This window comes from Macaca thibetana, chromosome 1 (genome assembly GCF_024542745.1).
Source record: "Macaca thibetana thibetana isolate TM-01 chromosome 1, ASM2454274v1, whole genome shotgun sequence".
Lineage (NCBI taxonomy): Eukaryota > Metazoa > Chordata > Mammalia > Primates > Cercopithecidae > Macaca > Macaca thibetana.
Genome location: NC_065578.1, coordinates 164,529,966 through 164,552,924, shown reverse-complemented (window position 1 = coordinate 164,552,924; position 22,959 = coordinate 164,529,966). Strand labels below are relative to the sequence as shown.

The 22,959-nt window shown below is 35.2% G+C and overlaps 1 protein-coding gene and 1 pseudogene across 5 annotated transcripts in view; one reads left to right on the top strand and one right to left on the bottom strand.

Moving 5' to 3' along the window:
* PTPRC (protein tyrosine phosphatase receptor type C) overlaps window positions 1–22,959 on the top strand; it is a 122,612-nt gene that overhangs the window by 33,600 nt on the left and 66,053 nt on the right. For all 5 annotated transcript variants that reach the window (XM_050782448.1, XM_050782425.1, XM_050782419.1 and 2 more), the window contains exon 3: window positions 21,809–21,835. In XM_050782448.1, coding sequence (XP_050638405.1) covers window positions 21,809–21,835 — 27 coding nt within the window. The remainder of the gene's footprint in view (window positions 1–21,808; window positions 21,836–22,959) is intronic.
* Window positions 7,458–21,323, bottom strand: LOC126951447 (phosphatidylethanolamine-binding protein 1-like; annotated as a pseudogene).

Genomic DNA, 22,959 nt, shown 5'->3' with positions numbered 1-22,959 from the left:
GGTTTTGCTGTTTTCCCGTAACCTAAAGTTACATCCAGACTGGTCAAAGTGAAGTATGGTAACTGCATTCCCTTTGATAGTGCTGCAAGTAAGACCAGTGAAATGTGAAGGAGTTTTAGGGAAGCTTTTTCCTCAATCTTAAAAAGAGACAAAAGGAAACAAGACCCCTCTCCCGTCTCTGGTTCATATTTGATGAGAATGTGGCACCTAGTATTTTTGAGACCAGTAGGGTAGTTTGGCCCACACCCTGTGGATGTCAGAGCAAACATATGGAAGGAATCTGGGTCCCAATACCATCATCAAACCATTGAGCTAATTCTGTTTTGTAAGACAATAAATTCCTTAGTGTTTACTCTGAGTTCCTTTTTTTCTATTAGTTGTAGCTGAAACCATTTTAACTGTTGTTTTTGGTTTGGTTTGGTTTGGTTTGGTTTGAGATGGAGTCTTGCTCTGTCACCCAGACTGGAGTGCAGTGGCGCCATCTGGGCTCACTGCAACCTCCACCTCCAGGGTTCAAGCGATGCTCGTGTCTGTCTCCCAAGTAGCTGGGTTTACAGGCGCACGCTAATTTTTATTTTTTATTTTTGGTGGAGATGGGGTTTCACCATGTTGGCCAGGCTAGTCTGGAATTCCTGATCTCAGGTGATCTACCCATCTTGTCCTACCAAAGTGCTGGAATTACAAGCATGAGTCACTGTGCATGGCCCCATTTTAACTGTATTCTAAAAGCATTTTGCAGTCTGCTAATACACAGCCTTATCTCCAGCCTTGCATTCCTAAGTTCCACTGTGCATTCCACAAATGGGATTAACGACCTATTGAAGGCTCTATAATAATTCCTGTCACCTGAGGATAATGTTAAAACTTCTCAGTTTATAAGAGAGGGCCTTCATTATCAGCATCACATTTATTTTCCAGAAAGATTTCTAGCACCCTTCTACCTTACATCTTGCTTTTCAGCCAGGAAGAACAACTTTTACTTTCTGAAATGTACTAGAATCTCAACGTTGGGCCATATTGCTGTTTTTTTTCTAAAACACTCATCATCTTCCTTTCCTACCTCACTCAAACATATCCTTCTTAACTTAGACATTACTTATTTTGGGGAGTCTTCCATTATTACCCTAAGAATAGGGTAAGCATTCTTCCTCCTTCCATAGAAAGTAGGAAACGATTGTACTTTCACATTGTAATGTGGCTACAGTATGATCAAAATAATTAAATTTAAAAAATACTGTGTGGATTCAAATTTTTCTCAGCTACTCACAAGCCAAATGATTTCAAACAAGTTATTTATTGTGCCTTATTGTGCTTTCTTTGTCTCTAAAATAGAGGTAATAATTATATATACTTCATATTATTACAATGATTGAGGAAGCTAATGTGTATGGTATATACACATATATATATGTATATATAACCTAGTATAATGCTTGATACATAATAAGTGCTGTGTACATGCCCAGTCAAATAATGGTCATTTAAAAATATTTATTGAGTAAATGAAGAGGAAAGTGTTTATTTTCAATACATTCAAAGATATTGTTTTGGTTATTTCCATTACAGAGGTATAATTCCACCCTCAGTTTATTATTCAGAAAAATGGAAGAGTACATTTTAACTGCTCCTCCAGTGATACTATGGAAAACAATCTTCTAGAAAAATAGAGAAGGTGTAATTAATGACTAAAGAATCATATACTCTCAAAGTGAGACAATTTCCCAAGAAATGCGGTAGAATAAGCCTTTTGGTTTCTGATTTTTTTTTCTTAACTTTCCTTGTATGTTGTAGAAAGTCAAACCAAATTTAAGAAATTGAAATTTTAAAGTATTAATAATGTACTTCTCTCCCAAAATTGTTTTAATGTAATGATTTTTCCCATGTGGATGAATTATGTATGTATCTAGAGGCTAAAAACCATAAAATCAAACTTTTATTAGTAGACATTTGTTGTTCATTTTGTACACCATAAAGCAGCAATCAAAAAGTTTTCCAAACAAATTATTTTATGTATTTTGACTAAATCCAGATTTATCTTCTTAAAATGAAGACCTTTGTTGTAGTTGCATTTGTTCCTCATACGCAGTAGAATGACACAGCCTCTTTGGCTTAGAGGTCGTGTCTCCTTTTTACAACACTTGGAGCGGCATCTCATGCTCATCACTTGAGTTAGATGAGGGATGCTGTCCAGTCACAAAGACTCATGAGATCATGTCCAATGAAGGCATTTAACAATAAATTCACAGCTAGTGAATGACAATTCTATAAAGCAGTTTCAAGTATTAAGCAGATAGGTAGGTAAGCTTTATTATATTTTTTAAATGTGAAATTTTACAATTGTGAAAATTTACAATTTTACAATGTCAGGATGGATAACACTGTCTTTTTAGTAATGGTAGCCTTCATCATCTGCATTATGACTCTATAATAATAACATAATATACAATAGTATGTTATATATATGGCATACATATTTTATATATATATAACATATATAATAACATATAATTATAACATAATAACTGGGGCTATGATTGCAAACATTTATAAGATGTGCTATGAAAATGTCCTAATCACAAAAACACTCAATTTTAAAGTGAAACAAAATGAATCTATGCTATGCTCTGCTTCATCTTTTGCTGAACTAGTTACAAACAAACCTTTTAAAAATAAGCTTTCAATTTGGGAATAATTTTAGATTTACAGAAAAGTTTCAAAGACAGTTAGGAAAGTCCCCATTTACTCTTCATTTGGTTTCCTCTAATGTTAACATTTGCCAAGAGTACATTTGTTAAAACTAAGAAGTAACCATTGGTACAATGCTATTAACCAAAATTATAACCTTTACTTGAATTTTGCCCATTTCTCCAATATTGTTGTTTTCCTGCCATGGCATCCAATCTAGGACCTCATGTTGCATTTATTTCTTATGTATCTTTAGTCCCCTAGGATTTGTGATGGTTTTCTGCCTTTTTTCTTTTGGAAACTGCTCATTGCCTCTGTTAGTTTTCTGATCCTCTGAGATGTTATTGACAGTAAAATAGCATGTGAATTTCACCTAACTAAAATGTTTATTTGATCCAAAGGCCTGATTTTAAGAATTTGAAAGAAAAAAATGACTGTATATTTCTCAGTTCTAAACATTTTACTAGAATAGTAATTATATTCTTTCAGCTTAGAATTAATATTGATGAGAAGCAAACATCTAAATTTAAAAGAAAATATAGTTTTTGCTGAGGTAGGTAATAGACAATAAAATGTATCTATTATAGAAAAAAATCCCCAAAACTTTCTCATTAAATGTGCTTTATCTTTACTTCATTACTAATATTTAGCTTTTATTCTTTTAAAAAGCATATGCCAATGATAATATCTCATTAATAATAAGAATCCATCCAATTTTAGTTTGATCTTCCACCTGACTAGGTTTTATTGGATTAAATTATCATAAAGAGACAAAATAATGCAAAAAGTGATAAATCTATAAACCTTCCCTAAGATTTCCCATAGAATGATCAACCCAAATGTGTTCTTTATTTTATGCCATGAAATGACATACTGTGTCAAGAACTGAATTTCATCAAATGTGAGACATAAAACTATTTTTATATCTCTATAAATTGGGTATGAATTATAAAAGTATGCTGATAAACTGATCATTTGAAAACACAGAGTCAATTTTCCCTGGAAGAGTTTCTCATTATAAAGGAAAGGCAACCATCTTTTTCCGTCTAGCTTTATCAGGTCAGGAGCTATATTCTCGGAATGGGTAAGTAATTTCTATTGTACCTACTAATTTCATTTAAAAAGATAACTAGAGAATATTGGAAGCATTATTGTAGAACTGTGTCAAAGACCGAAATATCATCCCTACCTTAGACTGTACCTCAAGATCGAAGCTCTGGATGCTATCTGGAATTAAAATGTTTACATTAAGATTAAAAATCAGTAAAATAAATGTTTGAAATGAAAACCAGACAAATAATGAATAATTTTACTTAGACCCACTCTTCAAATGTTGCTAAAGGGCTTGTAAATGTTGCTGTTGTTTTAATAACTAAGTCAAGCCAGTTTTATTTAATTCAGTACATGGAGTATTAATGCGCTGTATGAATGCCCAAGGCAGTACTGGACATTACAAGGTCTTTAGGAACCGTGCTTCTGAGTTTTAAAATGGTGACTAGTTTAGTATAGATTCAACATAAGCATTAGGTGTTCTTTTGACATTTGGGAATCAGCCAATCAACAGGAGGAATAGTAAATTGAATACAAACTTGAAAGAGACCATGCCTTTTTTTCATCCAACTGTGAAGAACTTTCTCTGTACAATTGTTAAACTTAAGAAACAGATGGTAGATCTGTATCAGTCAGTGAGGGGTTTCTGAAGTACTTTTCTGGATGAATGCCAAGAAACCGGGTTCCTGAGACTTTGCATGGCTCTGGATTTGTTCTGAGCTGTTCAGTGAAGTGAGGCCTGGCATTCAGAACGCGGGGGGAGGGAGAGTAGTCATTCCCATTGCCTTGCACAAAGATAGAATCAGAGGTGACAGGTCATTGGAAAATCACATCTTGAGAGTTGGTATCTTTATTTTGAGTTGGTATCTTTTTGAGAGTTGATCACTCATAAGCCTTGCTTTTGATAACATTTCTTTAAATTCCTCCAAGGAACAAAGGGAAGTGCAAAAAGAATATGATAAAATACAGCATTGAATGAGATAGGTGTATTCAAGTTAATGGGCACACTAAATACTGTAATCTGGGAACATAACTCAGATTTCTTTTCTTCTTTGCTCAGTACAAGTTGCATGATCATAGAATATTTATGTAAAAATCAGAAATCAAGGTCAAGAGGGTAGGCATATTTAGATTCTTACCCTATTCATAATTAACAATAAAATAAGATTTTGTGTCCCAATTAAAAGAATGGGTGGCTCAGCCTGCATAACCTCTTAGTTTTATCTATACCTGGATTTCTGAATCTCTTTTGAAAATTACTACCATTGGTGGTCACTGAGTGAAAAAAGCAGAAGGATAGACTGGTGTTAACTGTAATGAACATTTATCCAACATTACCTGTGGTCCTGCTGTCCATTTTAAATTCTAAAAGCATTTTACAACCTGCTGATACATGGCCTCATCTCCAACCTTGCATTCCTAAGTTCCGCTCTGCATTCCACAAATGGGATTAATCACCTACTGACAGCTCTATAATAATTCCTGTCACCTGAGGATAATGTTAAAAATTCTCAGTTTATAAGAGAGGGCCTTCATTATCAGCGTCACATTTATTTTCCAGAAAGATTTCTAGCACCCTTCTACCTTACATCTTGCTTTTCAGCCAGGAAGAACAACTTTTACTTTCTGAAATGTACTAGAATCTCAACGTTGGGCCACATTGCTATTTTTTTTCTAAAAGACTCATCATTTTCCTTTCCTACCTCACTCAAACATATCCTTCTTAACTTAAACATTACTTATTTTGGGGGAGTCTTCCATTATTATCCTAAGAATAGGGTAGGCATTCTTCCTCCCTGCTTCCATAGAAAGTAGGAAACGATTGCACTTTCACATTGTAATGTGGCTACAGTATGACCAAAATGATTAAATTTAAACAATACTGTGTGGATTCAAATTTTTCTCAGCTATGCACAAGCAAAAGCCTCCTGCATTTATTACTTTATCTAATCCTCATATCAACTCATATATAAACTAGATTTTATGATTATGGCTCTAAAAACAAGGAGACTAAACCTCACAAATATCACTTAACCTGTATAAGACCTTAGTTGGCTGAGCTAGGATTCAAAACTATGTCATTCCGAGGACAATATAAAGTCCAGCTCTTTATTTCCACATAGGGATGTATATTTCCAGGTACAGTTTTACATTTTGTTCTTTATTGCATGAACATAAATGTAGATACATATGAAAATTCAAAAGCACATGAAAATGCCAAGAGGAAATGCAATACCATCTTATGAAATGAGGAATTACACATATCTTACAGTGAGTTTCAAAATTATATTGCTCAAAGTATTTTTACTGTGGAACCATAGGCACAAACTATACTAAGAGTAAATCCAAAAATGTTTATTGTCCTTTTATAAACTAACTACTGTGTAGGATACAAGAGATGCTGATTTCACCAGTGCCTTTAAGAAGGACAAATCAAATTAAAAAGTCAAAATGCCTGAAGGTGATAATCTAGATGGTGGTAACAATAACAGTAATTACTACCATTTATAGAACTTTTTGATCTTGTTCACTCAACATTTCTATTTTTATTCAATTATAAGCAAACAGCAGAATTAACCCAACATTCAACAACTCCAGATCAGCTTTTCTTACCCCCATGAAGAGCTATCAATTTAACAACTATAGTTGTAAGGATTCCTAATAAGCTGTCAATGAGCACTGCTGCCAGTCTAGATGGCCATGCCCCAACAACAGCAAAGCCACTCTCCCTAATGCTTTTTCCAGGATTGCTTTTTAAAGGGTCCAGAGCAAGATACTGACGCCTATTAAGGCATCTGAGATGCACCGTGTTGGGGTTTAGCCTCCATGCCAGTCAGCCTCTGGTTTTCTAGGTCAGCGACAGCACCATAAAAACACGCTGAGTACAATTCTGGTCTCAGGATCACAAAGGCAGAGAGGCAACCAATCCTTTTTCCTTTATTTTTTTTTGGGGGGGGGGGGGGTGGCGCGTGGGTAACCTCCCTTAAAGATTCTTTGATGATTTGCTCTATTACTGTAGGCTTGGTCTTTTTTCCCCCAGCTTTTTCTTCTTTAAACTCTGCATTGCTATTTTCATATTAATTTGATGACCCCATCACAGTACCAAAATATTCCTCAAAATAGAGTTCCACTTTGATCAAAACATACACCAGAGTGAGTGAGTGACTAGAATTATAAAGGCCAGGTAGCAGAAAAAGTTACCCTAAACCATCTGACTGCTCATGTCTTGCCTGTGCAAAGGAGAGCCGGAAGAGGAGAAATCTATTATACATGCAACACTGAACTGGAGAACACGGCTTGGGGCCTCTGGGACAGTTCAGGTCCCTGAGCTGCCCCCTACTTCCCAGACAGCTGCTCGTGCAGTGCAGTTTGGGCACAAAGTCATCCCACTCAGCCTGGTAATGCTTGTTGGCCACTGGGGCCCTGAGCTCGTTGTTGTTGTTGTTGTTGTTTTTGAGACTGAGTCTTGCTTTGTCGCCAGGCTAGAGTGCAGTGGCCCGATCTCGCCTCACTGCAACCTCTGCCACCCGGGTTCAAGCCATTCTCCTACCTCAGTCTCCCGAGTAGCTGGGACTACAGGCTGGCGCCACCACACCCAGCTTTTTTTTTTTTTTTTTTTTTTTGTATTTTTAGTAGAGACGGGGTTTCACCACGTTGGCCAGCATGATCTTGATTTACTAACCTCGTGATCCACCGGCCTAAGCCTCCCAAAGTGCTGGGATTACAGGAGTGAGCCACCACGCCCGGCAGAGCTCGTACTTTTGACCGAAGGATGCCGTTTTGAATTTGCCACCATGGTCTCCAGATCCATTGCTGAGGATGGGCTGGTCACATTTCAGCAGCCTGTCCCGCTTGTAAACCAGGCAGGCATAGCGGTGGAGGCCTGTGCCCTCCGGAGGCCCCGAGCCCACGTAATGGAGAGGACTGTGCCACTGCTGATGTCATTGCCCTTCATGTTGACCACCAGGAAATGACGCCATTCTGTGTACTGCGGCTCTTTCCTGCCGGGAGCATCGGTTTCTGTTAGGACGAAGGTGTAGAGTTTCCTTTAATCAAGATCATCCCATGAAATGCTGGAGGGTCTGTTAACCTAGGTGGGCGTCAGCACTTTGCCCAGCTCGTCCACCGCTGCCCTGGCGTAGGTGACAGGCAGCGAGTGCTGCGGCTGCCCGTCCCCTTCCTGCAGGCTCAAGGGACTGAATCGCTTGCTGAGGTCCCCCTGGCATGGCTGCGCAAGAGCGGAGCGCGCAGCTGGGCGTTCTACTAGGCCAGGAGCAGGCGCAACGGCGACTCGGCAGCCTCTGAAAACTAGCCAGGGAAGCCGGGGTTCATTTATATTATTTTAAAAATATTACTAAAAGCTTCACAAACTGTCTTGTTTAATAGCCACAACATTGGGAGGCCGAGGCGGGCGGATTACTTGAGGTCAGGAGTTCGAGACCATTCTGGACAACATGGTGAAGTCCCGTCTCTACTAAAAATACAAATATTAGCCAGGTGTGGTGCTGCATGCTTGTAATCCCATCATCTACTCAGGAGGCTGAGGCAGGAGAACCGCTTGAACCCGGGAGGTGGAGGTTGCAGTGAACTGAGATAGTGCCACGGCACTCCAGCCTGGGCCACAGAGCAAACTCTCTCATAGAAGAAAAAAAAAAAAAAAAAAAAAATACAACAGTCTCCTTTGAACTGAAGAGGAATGATGTAAAGTTATATAAAGTTCAGAGGAATTGATGTAAAGTGAATAGTAAAGAGTTTGGAATCTACTAAAATATTTTAACAGGAAAGGGACACACATCAGTGCATTTTACAAGTAGATCAATGTGGCAGTATCTAGCATGCATGGGGAAGGGATGGAGGAAGTCGTCAGTTTAGAAACTGAGTATAAACATTATTGAAATAGGACATGATAAGTACCTGGACCAGGGTAAAGGCAATGGAAAGTAAGAGGAAGCCACAGACCACAGATACTAGGAATTCAAGGACTATGTACCGAAATTCAGGAGAATGATGTGAAATGGATGCTCTGAATCCTCTATTCCCAGGAGGCAGCATTATGGAGTTAGGAGGAAATGCAGGAGCTTTGGATTCTAGTAGACCTGGGATTGAGTTTTTGCACTGTTACTCTATATTCAAAGCAATATATTTAAACCAGCTGTGTCTTCCTTTTGTCCTTTATAAAACAAGAATAATAATGCTTATCACATAGAAATATTAGGAGGATTATATATGATAACGTATCAAATAGTAGGTATTCGGTAAATGTTCCTTGTTTACTAAAGATCGAGAAACCACTTTCTGATGTATAAAGGGATGAAGAGCTGGCCCAATATGAATTTTCCCAAAGAAGTTAAATGAAAAGGATCTCATTATCCTTTTCAGGATTTATTATTTATGAATGTTAATATATTATTTTAATATTTTCTATCTTATGAAATAATTATTTAGTCAGAACATAAGACAACTGGTAGGAATACACAGCATGGAAAATGGTTACCAACTAGGGCTGCAGGGTATCAGGGAATGTGACAAGGCAGCAAAATGTTTCTACACATGTCTTTTTTTTCAGGCATTGTCTTTCATGAGACTATCAAGTGTGTATCTAGGAAGCTGTTCAACTTAGCGCAGTGCATTTGCTTGCAAAGCGTGCAATGCCATGTTTCCCACTGGTAGGGTTGTATTTCATATGTGATGATAATGTCTCTGAACAAATAGGAAATATCCTTGCCTAGACTATATTTTATCATTTCATTATCTAGTGGTAAAGGAATGTGAGTTCTGTTTACAAATAAACATTTTGTCTTACTTTTTTCTTTGTGATCTATTTTCTCCAAGTTTCATAATGTAATGAATTAATAAAGTTTAATTGCTGGCCAAATCAACGGTGACTTTTTATGTTTTTAAATATAAGATTGGGTTTAACTTATTTTTGTCATCAAAATAGCATTCGTGAGTGCTTTTCAAAATGAAGTGCTTCTGAAATAAAACGCATAATAAAACTAACCTTACTTTTGAAATACATTTCTATTGAAGCAAACACAAATCAATCTGGAAATTCAGCATTTTGTAGCAGTTAAATGTATAGTCAGGCAGCTCAACGTCAACTAGAGAAGTTGTGGTTTTAACCCCGAGATAGGGCTGATTATGCTGGTGCTATGGCAACGTATTGCACCATTTGGTAGCGCCTGTGTGCTTAACCGCATGAGCTGCGCCTCTTCCTTTCCTATAAAGACTCAGAATAAGAAAAACAGAAGTACACCGAAGAGAAGAAACCACAAGAGCAGTAAAGACACTGCTGTTAGCTTTTAGCTGTGCAAACAGCAGTCTTATGAGAACAACACATTGAAAACCTCTTCTGTTTGAAAGTGTAGCTTTTCCCATTATGCCTGGGTTCCTTTAATGATTTTGAAAGTAAACCAAGTGTTTCTGTTCAGAGTTTTCATTAAAGGGAAATAAGAAAAAATAAGCAGTGCATTTATCAGCCTTTGCTTTTATTATTCTCGGCTTTTAGGAGTGGAAGGCTTTTGTGCAGCCTCAGCGGACATTTGATTCTGTTTGTGAGATGGGAGATTAGTTTCTATTAGGTGCACTCCCTATAATCTAACATTTATTTTCTGTGAATTTTTTATTATATTGTAGTTAGTTCACAAAAAAGTACAATTTTAATTTCTCTCCTGGCTCATTTAGAAAGGGTTGTGGTTGGTGCTGTAAACACGTTTCTACAGAACTAGATTAAATTCACAGACACTCACTGTCTTAGCACTGTTTATTTTCTATGGGGAGCTTCATTCACCTATTCTTTCCCTCACCCCACTTCTTTTACAAGGTGTAGGTTGATTGGCAAAAGCTTTTGTTTGTTTTGCTTTGTTTCAAAGCACAGACATAATAAAATCATGACTTTTTTTTAGCATGTTCTGTTCTTCTTTCCTTACAGATTTGGGTAAAAATACTGAAGGACAGACAAGTTCATTCTACCATTTTTGTCAGCTGTAGGCCTATTCACTTTTCCTCTCCTGTTTTTCTGAAATATAAGAATCTACCCCTTTTGTAGTCATTGTCCAGCAATTTGCACTTTTTAACAATAAATTTTAATGTGTGGTACTCTGAATCCCATTTTGATGATTATACATAATATTTACTCATTTTTGAGTCCCTAATAGTTCTTTAGCACAAATACTGGATTTAGCATTAAATATTTTTTCCTTATAGCGCAATGTAGTTGAACAAGCATGGGGGTTTTTAGAGTCAGACAGATCTGCATTTAAATCTAGAATCATTTTGCTACAAGTTCTTTAGCCTTGCATACACATATTTATGATTTTGAACTTTCGTCTGTGAAAAGAAGAGAATACCATCTACTTTGTAGGATTTCTACAATGATTAGATAAAATAATATGTAACAGTATTTAAGACAATGTCATCCACATAGTAGCTGCTTATTAAATAGTAAACACTGTTGATAGCACTAAATACACTAATAAAATATTTGACCACCTATGCAAACATCTTTTGATGATTCTTTGTACTTTAACGATGTTCACAACCGATCCTAGAGGAAGCAAAGAGCTACAAAAATGTATACTTACTAAGACATTAATATAATTAAATGGTTTTTGCTATCTGAAGTATATTGTATAAATCAGGTATATATCCCTGGATTTAGGTAAATGAAAACATACATTTTCATAAGAAGCAAAAATACAATTAATATGGGAATAAACCTATTCTGGAAAATGTTTAAAAAGAAAATATGGATAAGGAAGCATCTTTCTCAGTTGTTCTTAACCCTTGTTTCCATCACAATCACCATCAGAGCTTTAAGAAAGTATCAGTGCACAGATCACGCTACCCCACAAATCTACTAAATCAGATTTTCCAGAGTTGGAGCCCAGAAATATACACCTTTTAATCATATTTAAATATGCCCAGTCAGGATCAATACAAATAAAGGATTACTCAGGATAATAATACTGGTTATACACACACAAATATACATAACTGATAACAAGCCACAATTTTGTAAACTATGTTCTCAGAAACATTGCAGTTACATCGTACAAGTGTCCTATAGTATGTCCATGGGAAAAAATGAGTTTGTGGCAAATACTTTTAGGAGATCTTGAGCTAAACGAAGTGACATAAGTTTTTCTATGCTTTTAATATATTAACACACTTTATAAATATCTCCAAAGGGTATGTAGCGTGAATTACTTCTGAAACAGATTTGACTATGGGACATTTAAAGGCACACATATCTAAATCAAAGACTTCAATTTGACCATCATTACACAGGAAGTGATAATCATTTTCCCCCTGACTTGTAGATAAATATTTTAAGACAGAAAAAAAGCAGTGTAACTGATTGTTCTTAGATGGTTATCTAGCAGCCTTTATTAATTTTTTGTCATTAATTGTTTTGTTAATCAACATGCCTGCAATATATAACATGATGTTTTAGGTCAGGTATAAAATACCTACAAATGCATTCCTAGTTTTAGAGGTGTGTGTTTGCAAACTCATATGTATTCACAAGCAAAAAATATTATTTTAAATATTGGACACCATAATTCATTGGAAGACAACTAGATATGATTGCTATCTTTAAATTTTTTTAATTATTTGATTTTATTCCTCTCACGACCCCAAAATTTGCCATCTTTTTCCTCAATTCTGCTTTACATAATGATATTTTTATTTATTATTTGCATTATTATTTAAAATGTGTGTCTATAATTTGAAAGTTTAAATAGTACTGTAAGGCCTAGAGTAAATAAGAACAGTCTTTTGCTCCCACCCCTCTCTTGATATTTTGTGATTTTTAAATGTTATCTTTTATTGTTGTGCTGTTTCTTTAAAAAAAAAAAAAAAGATTTTTGCCAGTATCTGTTGACTTCTTCTCTTGATCTTGAAATGTTGCTTTTTATAACCTCTTGCTCTTTGTTCAGGGATGCAATGTTTTATCATTTCTGAAAATATGAATTGTAGTTGGTTATCCTTTCTTTTGCTCCTTGCATTGCCTCATTCTCCCAAGTCCTTCTTTTGTTTATTTGAGCTCCATCTTTATTTCTTATTAGAGGCTTTGGTCTAGTGTTTCTTGGATGTCCGTTTGTATTTAAGGCCTCAATAAAGGGATGTTGAAATTCTCTGGACATTGGTGGAGTTCATAAATTCACGTGCCTTAACTGGATTGAATGAAATCAGAAAGGCACTAAACTCACTGAGTCTTAGTTTCCTATCGAATGAAATGTGTGTCAATAATCACTAAAATCCTTTGCTTCTGTCTGAGTAGAAATCTTTGGAATTATTTTCTGATGATAAGCAGAAAGTGCTTTACTCATGAGATTCCAAACATAATATTAATATATGCAATATTTTAACATAAAGTCCACATAAAGAATAAGAAAATCATTAAATAGACACTACATCAAATCTAACACTTTCCTCGTGTGTGCCTGTGAGCAATTTACTTACATTTACTTAACTCTTTTAGGTCCCAGTTTCATTCCCTATAAAAAAGGATAAATAATGCTAACTCATTGACTTGCTGGGATGTTTAAAGGAAAAAAAAAAATATATATATATATATATATATATAAATAAAAGAGGTGTGCATAATGTCTGCTACATAACATTTCAGTAAACTGTTGCTATCATTATTGTATTGACTGATTAAGCTAATGGAGGGTAGAAAAGACTGTTTCCTGTGGTTTTCTGAAATCCTAACCCCTGGTTTGTCACTGCCCAGAGTGCTTACTCCATAAATACTTGATAATTTAGTATGATTTGTTAGAGTTATTGTCTGTGGATCACATAGAAGATTTCCAGCATAAAGAAAAGTGTAATTCTCTTATTTTTATTGTATACTTTATTATTATCATGCATTGCTAAGAAAGGAAAGCCATACATATCTGTTTCAGCTGACCCTTATTTTTTGTCTTGATTTGCTTTTTTCCACTTTTGTACAGCCTTTATGTTTATGGAGGTCAAGTATGCATTCTCAACCTTCAAAACATGCTATCATTCATTTTAGGGCAGATGCTGAGAATAAGTATTTATTTCATCTATTCTATTTTACCCTTCTGCCCTTGTACTTTTCCCAGATTTGCAGAACTAGACAGGTTTAAATTCCCTTGGAAATAGCATCCCATTTTTTTTTAGGGGGGAGGGAGAACGGGTGGTATTTAAAGCCCAAGTATGTCTTTTGAAATGCCGTTTTCACTCAAATTGATTCCTAGTTTTTGCTGAAATCTCTGATCGGGGACTTAGGGGTGTGACTTCAAGGTAACTTTGATTTGTCATCATTTAAACATTTTGAGTTGTAAAAGAAACATATTGGGAAAGGTAAATTCAGTAACAATACATGTGTTAGAATAACACAGCTTTGAAGATCAAATGTTCTGTTATCTACATTTTCATCTGTTTAATGTATCTAGTCAATTCCATTGGTGATTCACAACAGGATTATAATGGGAAAAAGAGCTCTTAGATAATTTACAGATTTTTAGTGCTATGGTGCCACCTACTGAAATATTACTAAATACTCCTTTGACTAACGAAAACGCAAGGCTTTTAAGTTTAAAAAAATGTAAAAAATTTCATCCCTAGAAAATAAAAGTTAAACTATAGAATGTAGTAACTGTAATATGTAGAACACTAGATATTTTACTGTGTTTCATTTCATATTGATTTGATGTGTTCATAGAATTTGAGAGAAAGCTCAATGCAGTTCATACTTTGATAAATAGTGGTGCCTTTTCTTTATTGTCACACACCTACACGTGTGCCCTCTTAATTTCCATTACTATTTCACATATTTTTCTTTACCTATTTTCCACACCTTCCCAGTATTGTTCATAAAGAATGTTTACATATATTGTAGTGTAATTTGTATTAAATAATCTCCAAATATTAAATAAATATTTATTATGCACTAGTTATTAAGTACTTTATGCAAAAATGTTATTTGCTCTTCCCAAATCTGTTTGACTCCACTAAGAATATATTGTCACTTTTAAGTAATACAGGAACTAGGGTACAGTACAAGGCTGTCTACATACATAAAACAAATTAGGTAGCTACATCAGTTCATTTGTTTTGCACTGGACAAGCAGAATAATATTTAACCATATACTCCAGTCTAAATGGATAGGTCATGAAATAGTTGAATATCTTATACGACCAATCTTTTTTGTTGTTGTTTTTTGTTTTTGAGTCAGGGTCTCACTCTGTCACCCAGGCTGGAGTGCAGTGGCACCTTCACATCTCACTACAGCCTCAACCCCCACTCCTGGGCTTAGCCTCCCAAGTAGCTGGGACTATAGGCACACATCAGCACACCTGGCTGATTTTTGTGTTTTTAGTAGAGATGAGGTTTTACATGTTGCCCAGCCTGGATCACTTGGCTCAAGTGATCCACCTGCCTCTCCCTCCCAAAGTGCTGGGATTCCAGGTGTGCACCACTGCACCTGGCCACAACCAATCTCATCAGGTCTTTTTTTCTATCAGTGAAGATTCAGCACAGTAGCTTCTATCTATGATTTTAGTAATGTTTGATAATGTTTGCACATATGAAGTGCAACAGACAATTGAAGTCATTGCTTACGTAGTTTAGGAAGAATTAAAATATGATAGAGACATTAATAAATTATTGCAGATATTTGGTTGTATAGTTTTCTCTAAGTAGTTAAGTACCTTCACCTACCCCCTACCTTATTTAATATATAAAGGCATTCTCCACCAAAGTATTTGTTAGTGTACTGCTAACATTGATATAAAAATCATTAGATGGGTTGATTCCAAGTCTTTGCTATTGTGAATAGTGACAGACTGGATTAAGAAAATGTGGTACATATACACCATGGAATACTATGCAGCCATAAAAAAGGATGAGTTCATGTCCTTTGTAGGGACATTGGTGCAGCTGAAAACCACCATTCTCAGCAAACTTTCGCAAGAACAGAAAACCAAACCCTGCATGTTCTCACTCATAGGTGGGAATTGAACAATGAGATCACTTGGACATGGGAAGGGGAACATCACACACTGGGGCCTATTATGGGGAGCAGGGAGAGGGGAAGGATGGCATTGGGAGTTATAACTGATGTAAATGATGAGTTGATGGGTGCTGACGAGTTGATGGGTGCAGCACACCAACATGGCACAAGTATACATATGTAACAAACCTGCACGTTGTGCACATGTACCCTAGAACTTAAAGTATAATAAAAAAAAAAATACAGGAGCAAACACACACACACACACACACACACACACACACACACAGTCATTAGATCACTTTTTGGAGGGCATGTCCTTTAGATGCTATGTAGGTGTTTTAATTAAGCTATTTTATATAGGTCACATTTAGTGTGTTCCTACTTTAAGACTGCTAAAATTTTTAATATTAAAAAGATTGAAAACATAGACTTATGTAATCTAGTGCACATGGCTTGTGAAAATTGATATGTTGCTTCAAGTTGGATCACTCTAGTGTCTACATTATATTCTTAAGGGCATTGGCTTACATTTTGAAGTAGTTTTTAACTTTAAATTTTTATTTTAAATTGATTCTATGTGTTTTTCTCAAGGACAAAAACACTTTTCTGTCATGGATCATGTTGACTAAAAGTGTTACCAAAACTAAAAATCTGTTTATAGGGATTTTATGACCATGAGGACAAGTGAGTTTAGTCTTACACTAAGTCTAAACAGTGATGCTGAAGTCTTGGAATTTTGTTTTAAAAAGATAAAATGGTGTGGGGCGTGTGTGTGCGTGTGTGTGTGTGTGTGTGTGTTCATGTGCATATTTGAAACAGTATATAAAAATGAAATAATACAGCGTAGCCTAAAAATCACTCAGTGGAGGAATTTAGAATCATATCCAGTGATAAATCGGTGTACAAATAAACACATATTCAATTCAAGAGGCCTTTATGCGAAGTAAGCATGAACATAGAAGAAAGGAAAATGTTAGATCTTTATATACTATGCTGTTTTCCAAGGATATTAAATTTTGCTGCATTAAAGATGAAAAGATTTGAGGAAATTTTGAATATGAAGCGATGATGAGTTCAGAAAAAAAAAAAATATATATATATATATATGCCTGTTATTCTGTCCTCTAGCTCCAGAAACTTCTTAACACTAAACAAAAAGTCTGTAAATTTTAGTAATTGTGCTTGATATTAGTGTGATTTGGTTGACTTTCCTGTCAAAACAATATTCTGTAATAAATTAAGTCGACACACCTCTGAGTTTTCTCTAATATTTGTTTGTACCATTATAGAGCATTCACTCAGCATATTATGATTTAATCTGCATATCTATTTTTAGGGTCAAGGTTATTTTAGCATTTGTAGCACTACTAGTAATTTACTTGCAGTCAAATTATGATTAAGATGCGTTTTTACTTAGCTTATGAGTTTTTAATAAATACCTTCTCTAAAAGATTTTCATACTTAAAATTTCATACGAAGAGGAAAGGCTGTCAAGACAAGTTGATGGGAAAAGAGGGATGTCTGATGAGTGAGAGTATGGCCTGTAAAGTCAGACAGGCTCAAGTTCAAATCTGGCTCGCATATACTAAACTGGCCTTGTGAACTTGGCCAAGACACTTGACTTTTCTAAGCTTCGTAGGGTTTTTGTGGTGCTTAAGAAAAAAACATAAGCAAAAGACTTAGTATAGTAACTGGCACCCAGTAAACACTCAATACATATTAACAATTAATAATAATAAAATATCATTTTAAAATTATTATTTAAAAAAAGTAAATCATTAGAGACAGTCTTCTCCATTTTGGTAATTTACCTCTTGTCCTTCTTTTCAGAAGTTAGATTAAAATACTATACATCATGTATTTCTTTTAAAAAACTCATTGCTTTTGGGTCACTTGGAAGTTTATTAATCTCTCTGAGACATGGAACATGTATGTAGTCTGATGCATAGTGTACTGGTTGGAAACAGTTCTAGTATATTTACTCAGGTATTCACAGTTCTTTTGTTCAAAAAGAAATAGCTTCACATAGTGTCCCAGCATTTTTCTTCTCATTTCTGTAGTAAACGGATGATGAATTATAATTTTCTTCTATGAAACGCTCTCTATAGTTGGTGACAACAAGGTAGTAAATCAGAACAATAGAATATAGTGGTCTGTGGAATTAGTGGTGCAGGTAACATTAAGATTCCTCTTTTCTCTGTCATCAAATTTACTTTCTGATTTCTCCTCTGTATTAACTGATCCAATGGCTTCCATCATTCTGAGGAAAAAGTTCAATCTCCTTTTCAAGGTCTACAATGCTTGCTCCTTGACTCTTCTTCTAAAGCTGTTATCATCAGATCTGTTTGGTTTCTCCTTTGCACTTACTCATGCTTAAAAGAATCCAACAATTACTTATGAATCACTTCTTATACACAAAACTCTTGGCTACAGCTGCTTCTCTTTCTCTCCTCCTCTTCCTCTTATTATGTGATTCATGTTGATGTTGATGGGAGCAATTTTGATTATTAGTCTTAATCAGGTGTATCCATGAGTGAAATGTCTTTGCAGATAACTAGATATATGTCTCTTATGGATTATAAGCTTTTCCAGGGCAAGGATCATGCTTTGATCATGTTTGAACCTAGTCTCTAACAGCATGCCAGCACAAAAATATATGTTTCTTGAACCTAAGTGAACTAAATTAACTTGTTTCAAGTTCCAAGGAATTAGGTGCTTGCATGAGAAGGGGCATATCAACATAATTTTAGATACTTAAGAGCTCATGTATTTCTCAGATAAAGAAGATATATGTGTTGTATAAAGTATGTTCACACACTCAAAAGCAACTTGGATATTTTAAATTTGGCGTTATGCTGTGTTCTTCACAAACAACAAAGGACACTTCCTTTCATTTCAAACATGAGAGGTATTAATTATTACTATACTAATATTTTTTTCTTATTACCACTTTTGCAAACCAACACAATTCTAAGACCTTAATTTAGAGGGAAATAAGAACAAATAAGAAGAGTGGGAACACTGTTAATGGGAAAATAAACATAATAATAGTTTACATGAAACAGAAAGATAAAAGTTAACTAGATAAGAAAAGGGACAAAAATACAAACAATATCAATTAAAAACAATATTTAAGTATGAATTATTAAGAAAAAGAGAAATACAATGAGAAAATAAGAAAGTAAATATGTTAATAATTATGTATCACCCATCAATGATATAAAAATACATTTTACTTCAAGGAATAAGCCAGGGAATGTCATTGAAAAATACTGAGTGATGCTCCTCTGACGGCAACTCTGAAGGAAGAAAACGTTTTCACGTCAGTTTGTTCTCAGAAGATAGAATATAAAGGCAGGAAGTCACCTTAAGTATCAGCTAATTCACTCTTCCATCTGATCTCTGATTCCCTTTAATAATCTGAGTTTGTTGTCATTTGGAAAAGAACTTTAGAATTTTTTAAGTAGGCATTTACTAAGATGAGGGATGAAAACATTGCACTTCACTGTAGACTGAATCTAGTTCACATGATGCCAAGAAAGCTGCTCTTTTCAACATTTCCACAAACCCAGATGATAAATCCAGTTGACCCATGTTACTCTCCCATGTTTACCCCGCATGTTAATCCCCATATTATTTCACTTCAACCACTTCCTTCTTGAATTACCCTCTACACTTTATTCCTGTTTGCTACAGTTTTTCTCCTACTTGGAAAATTTGATTACCTATGCTGGCTCTCTCCTTAATATTCACTGAACTTCAGGATTCTATCTTAGACACTGTTGCAGGAAGTAAGGGACCCCGGACAGAGGGACTGGCTGAAGCCATGGCAGAACAACATAAATTGTGATGATTTCATGGGCATTTATTAGTTCCCCAAACTAATACTTTTATATTTTCTTACGCCTGTCGTTACTGCAATCTCTGACAAATTGTGTAGATTTCATGGACACTAACCACTTCCCCAATCAATACCCTTGTGATTTCCTATGCCTGTCTACTTCAATCTCTTAATCCCATCATCTTTGTAAGCTGAGGAGGATGTATGTCGCCTCAGGACCCTGTGATCATTGCGTTAACTGCACTAATTGTTTATAGAGCGTGTGTGTTTGAACAATATGAAATCTGGGCACCTTGAAAAAAGAACAGGATAACAGCAATGTTTGGGGAACAAGAGAGATAACCTTAAATTCTGACTGCCAGTAAGCCAGGCAGAACAGAGCCATATTTCTCTTCTTTCAAAAGCAAATAGGAGAAATATCGCTGAATTCTTTTTCTCATCAAGGAGCATCCCTGAGAAAGAGAATGCGCCCCTGGGGGTAGGCCTCTAAAATGGCTGCTTTGGGGGTGGCTGTCTTTTACTGTGGTAAACAAAGGGATGAAATAAGCCCCAGTCTCCGTAGGGCTCCCAAGCTTATTAGGACAAGGAAATTCCCACCTAATAAATTTTGATCAGACGGGTTGTCTGCTCTAAAACCCTGTCTCCTGATAAGATGTTATCAATGACAATGGGTCCCCGAAACTTCATTAGCAATTTTAATTTTGCCCCTTCCTGTGGTCCTGTGATCTCGCCCTGCCTCCATTTGCTTTGTGATATTTTATTACCTTGTGAAGCATGTGATCTCTGTGACCCACACCCTATTCGTACACTCCCTCACCTTTTGAAAATCGCTAATAAAAACTTGCTGGTTTTATGGCTAAGGGGGGCATCACGGAACCTGCCAACATATGATGTCTCCCCCGGACACCCAGTTTTAAAATTTCTCTCTGGTACTCTTTCCCTTTGTTTCTCAGACCAGCCGGCACTTAGGGAAATAGAAAAGAACCCACGTTGAATATCGGGAGTGGGGTTCACCCAATAGGACTCTTCTCTTTTACATAGTTTGGTGATCTCCTTCACCTCTGTAGCTGTAAAATGTATCTGTATGCTGATCTATAGCATCAACCCAGATGTATAGCATGAGCTACGAACCTCTGTGTTCAAATGCTATTAAACATTTTCACATGGAATCTCAAGCAAATTCCAATTCACCTCTCTCTACTCATTGTTTATTATTTCTTAAGTTCAGTGAAACTACAACTCACTAGCATGTTAAACTATCAGTTGAGATATTTTCCATATTACTCTTTCTCCTTTATTCTCACTTGCAAGGATTTACGAAGTCTTGGTGCTGCTTAAGCGTTTTATAGGTCCTTTTCCCCATCCTTTCTTTTGGGGTACAATTCTTCTTATGTAGAACATCATCTCTGTCTGTTTTGCTTTGGTTTTAGTCTCCTGATTTTCCTGCCCTCACCTTTGCTCTCTAATAATCCATTTTCCATTTCCTGAAAGGTTGATCTAAAATTCAAATGTTTCTCCATTAGGCCTCCCATTAAAGACATCCCTCTAATGGATATCTAAAGCCTGTAAGATAAATCCCAGCTTCTTATTCCTCTGGGACCAAGCTAGCTATATGCAATCCTTTAGGTCGTACCTTAAATACATCCAAGAAACCCTCTGTATCAACTCCTCTACCAGCCAACCACCAACCCTGGAAATATAAATAAGATGATCCTGTTATGTGCTCCTTTAGCACATTCTGTCTCACCTGTCATCACGCTGTATTGATTGTTTTTGTTCATATCTCACACTAAATTGAGCTCATTGAGGGCAGGGAATTTTTATATGTTGGTCATATTATATCTCTAGCATGTAGCATAATGTCTAGCACAAAATAGGTGCTCAATTAATCGTCATTATCTAAATAAATGAATGCATTTGGGAAAAAAATGTTTCAAAAGTTTTTCAAAAGTCTTTTGCAGGTTTGAAATTAATCCTGATAGTGATCCTTTAGTCTGTTATGTTTCTGATTTAGCCTGGGCATTCAAAAAATAAATAACATAATTTTGACATATTTGGGCTTTGTAAACATGATATTAAGAGAGGGAATATAGTTTCATTAGGGTAAAAGCTACTGAAAATTGCCACTTGGTGAATGTTCTATCATAAGCTTGAGGTACATGTAAAAATCCAATATATGTTTACATGAATATGAATGAAATTTGAAATTTTCTAAGAGATTTTTGTTTCTTCTTTGCAGGGCAAGGCTCAACACCTTCCCCCATTGGTAAGAATTAATATTTGCATTTTTACTAATTTTATATTCTTGTTGCAAAGTTTATATATTTAATAACAATTTTCTATTATTATCACTGAAATTATTTTTAAGGATAAATTTTATAATCATGAATGATTCTTGACATTCACTTGTTCTTAAACTTTCTGCTTATATGTTATAAAGTTTAATAACTACCTAAACATGCTATTAAATTTATATATATGTTTTGTGTATAAATAGTAACTTTCCCTGAACTTGACAGTAAATCGCACAACAGGTTTCTACTCTCTTTTAATATTTTAAGACTACAAATAAATGCATTTAAGTTAGATCAAAAAATTTTATAGTCTGAAAGCAGGTTAAGAGTTGTCTATCTATGTTATAGATATGTAGATAATAGGTTTGTATATGTCTATATTTCTTTAAGAGTATGGTGCGTTTTTCAATGGTATACAAAACCTTTGAGACTATTAAGATATTTTTACATAATAATTTTCAAATTCTACTGAACAATTCAATTAATAGTCCTAATAAATGTCTTGATCCTGAGATAAATTAAATTTAAAAAACGGAGATGCTGCAAATAAATTCATACATAGTACATGCAAAATAAGAGAGAAAATTAAATTGCAGATGGTTAAAAAAATCACATCACTTAAATGATGTTACTGAAAATGTATTATTTATTTCCTGCATAATCATATGGTTGACAGTACGTATTAAGAAGGTAAGTAAATTGATGAAAACAATTTTGATTTAATATAGTAATGCACAGTCACAACTAATGTACATTCAACATATCATGAAATTGGGTTATTAAAATGATTATTTTTGTCATAAGTAAAAATTCAGTCCAAATGAAGAAAACAAATAACCATGAAAATACTAACAAAAACACTTCTGAATCTGCATAAGAACTATATTTCCTTATTTTAAAAAAAGGTCTAACATAATTTTACAGTTTTTTAGCATGACAGTGATGTTTTATAAATAAATGAAAGTCATTCCTGCATAGTAGATTGTGATTGGTTTATGCCACCTACTCAAATGCAACTTAGTATCTCCAACTTTTACAGAAGATTGATTCATCTCAACCATACCAGCTGGTTATTTTTGCAGGAAAGGGATGGGTA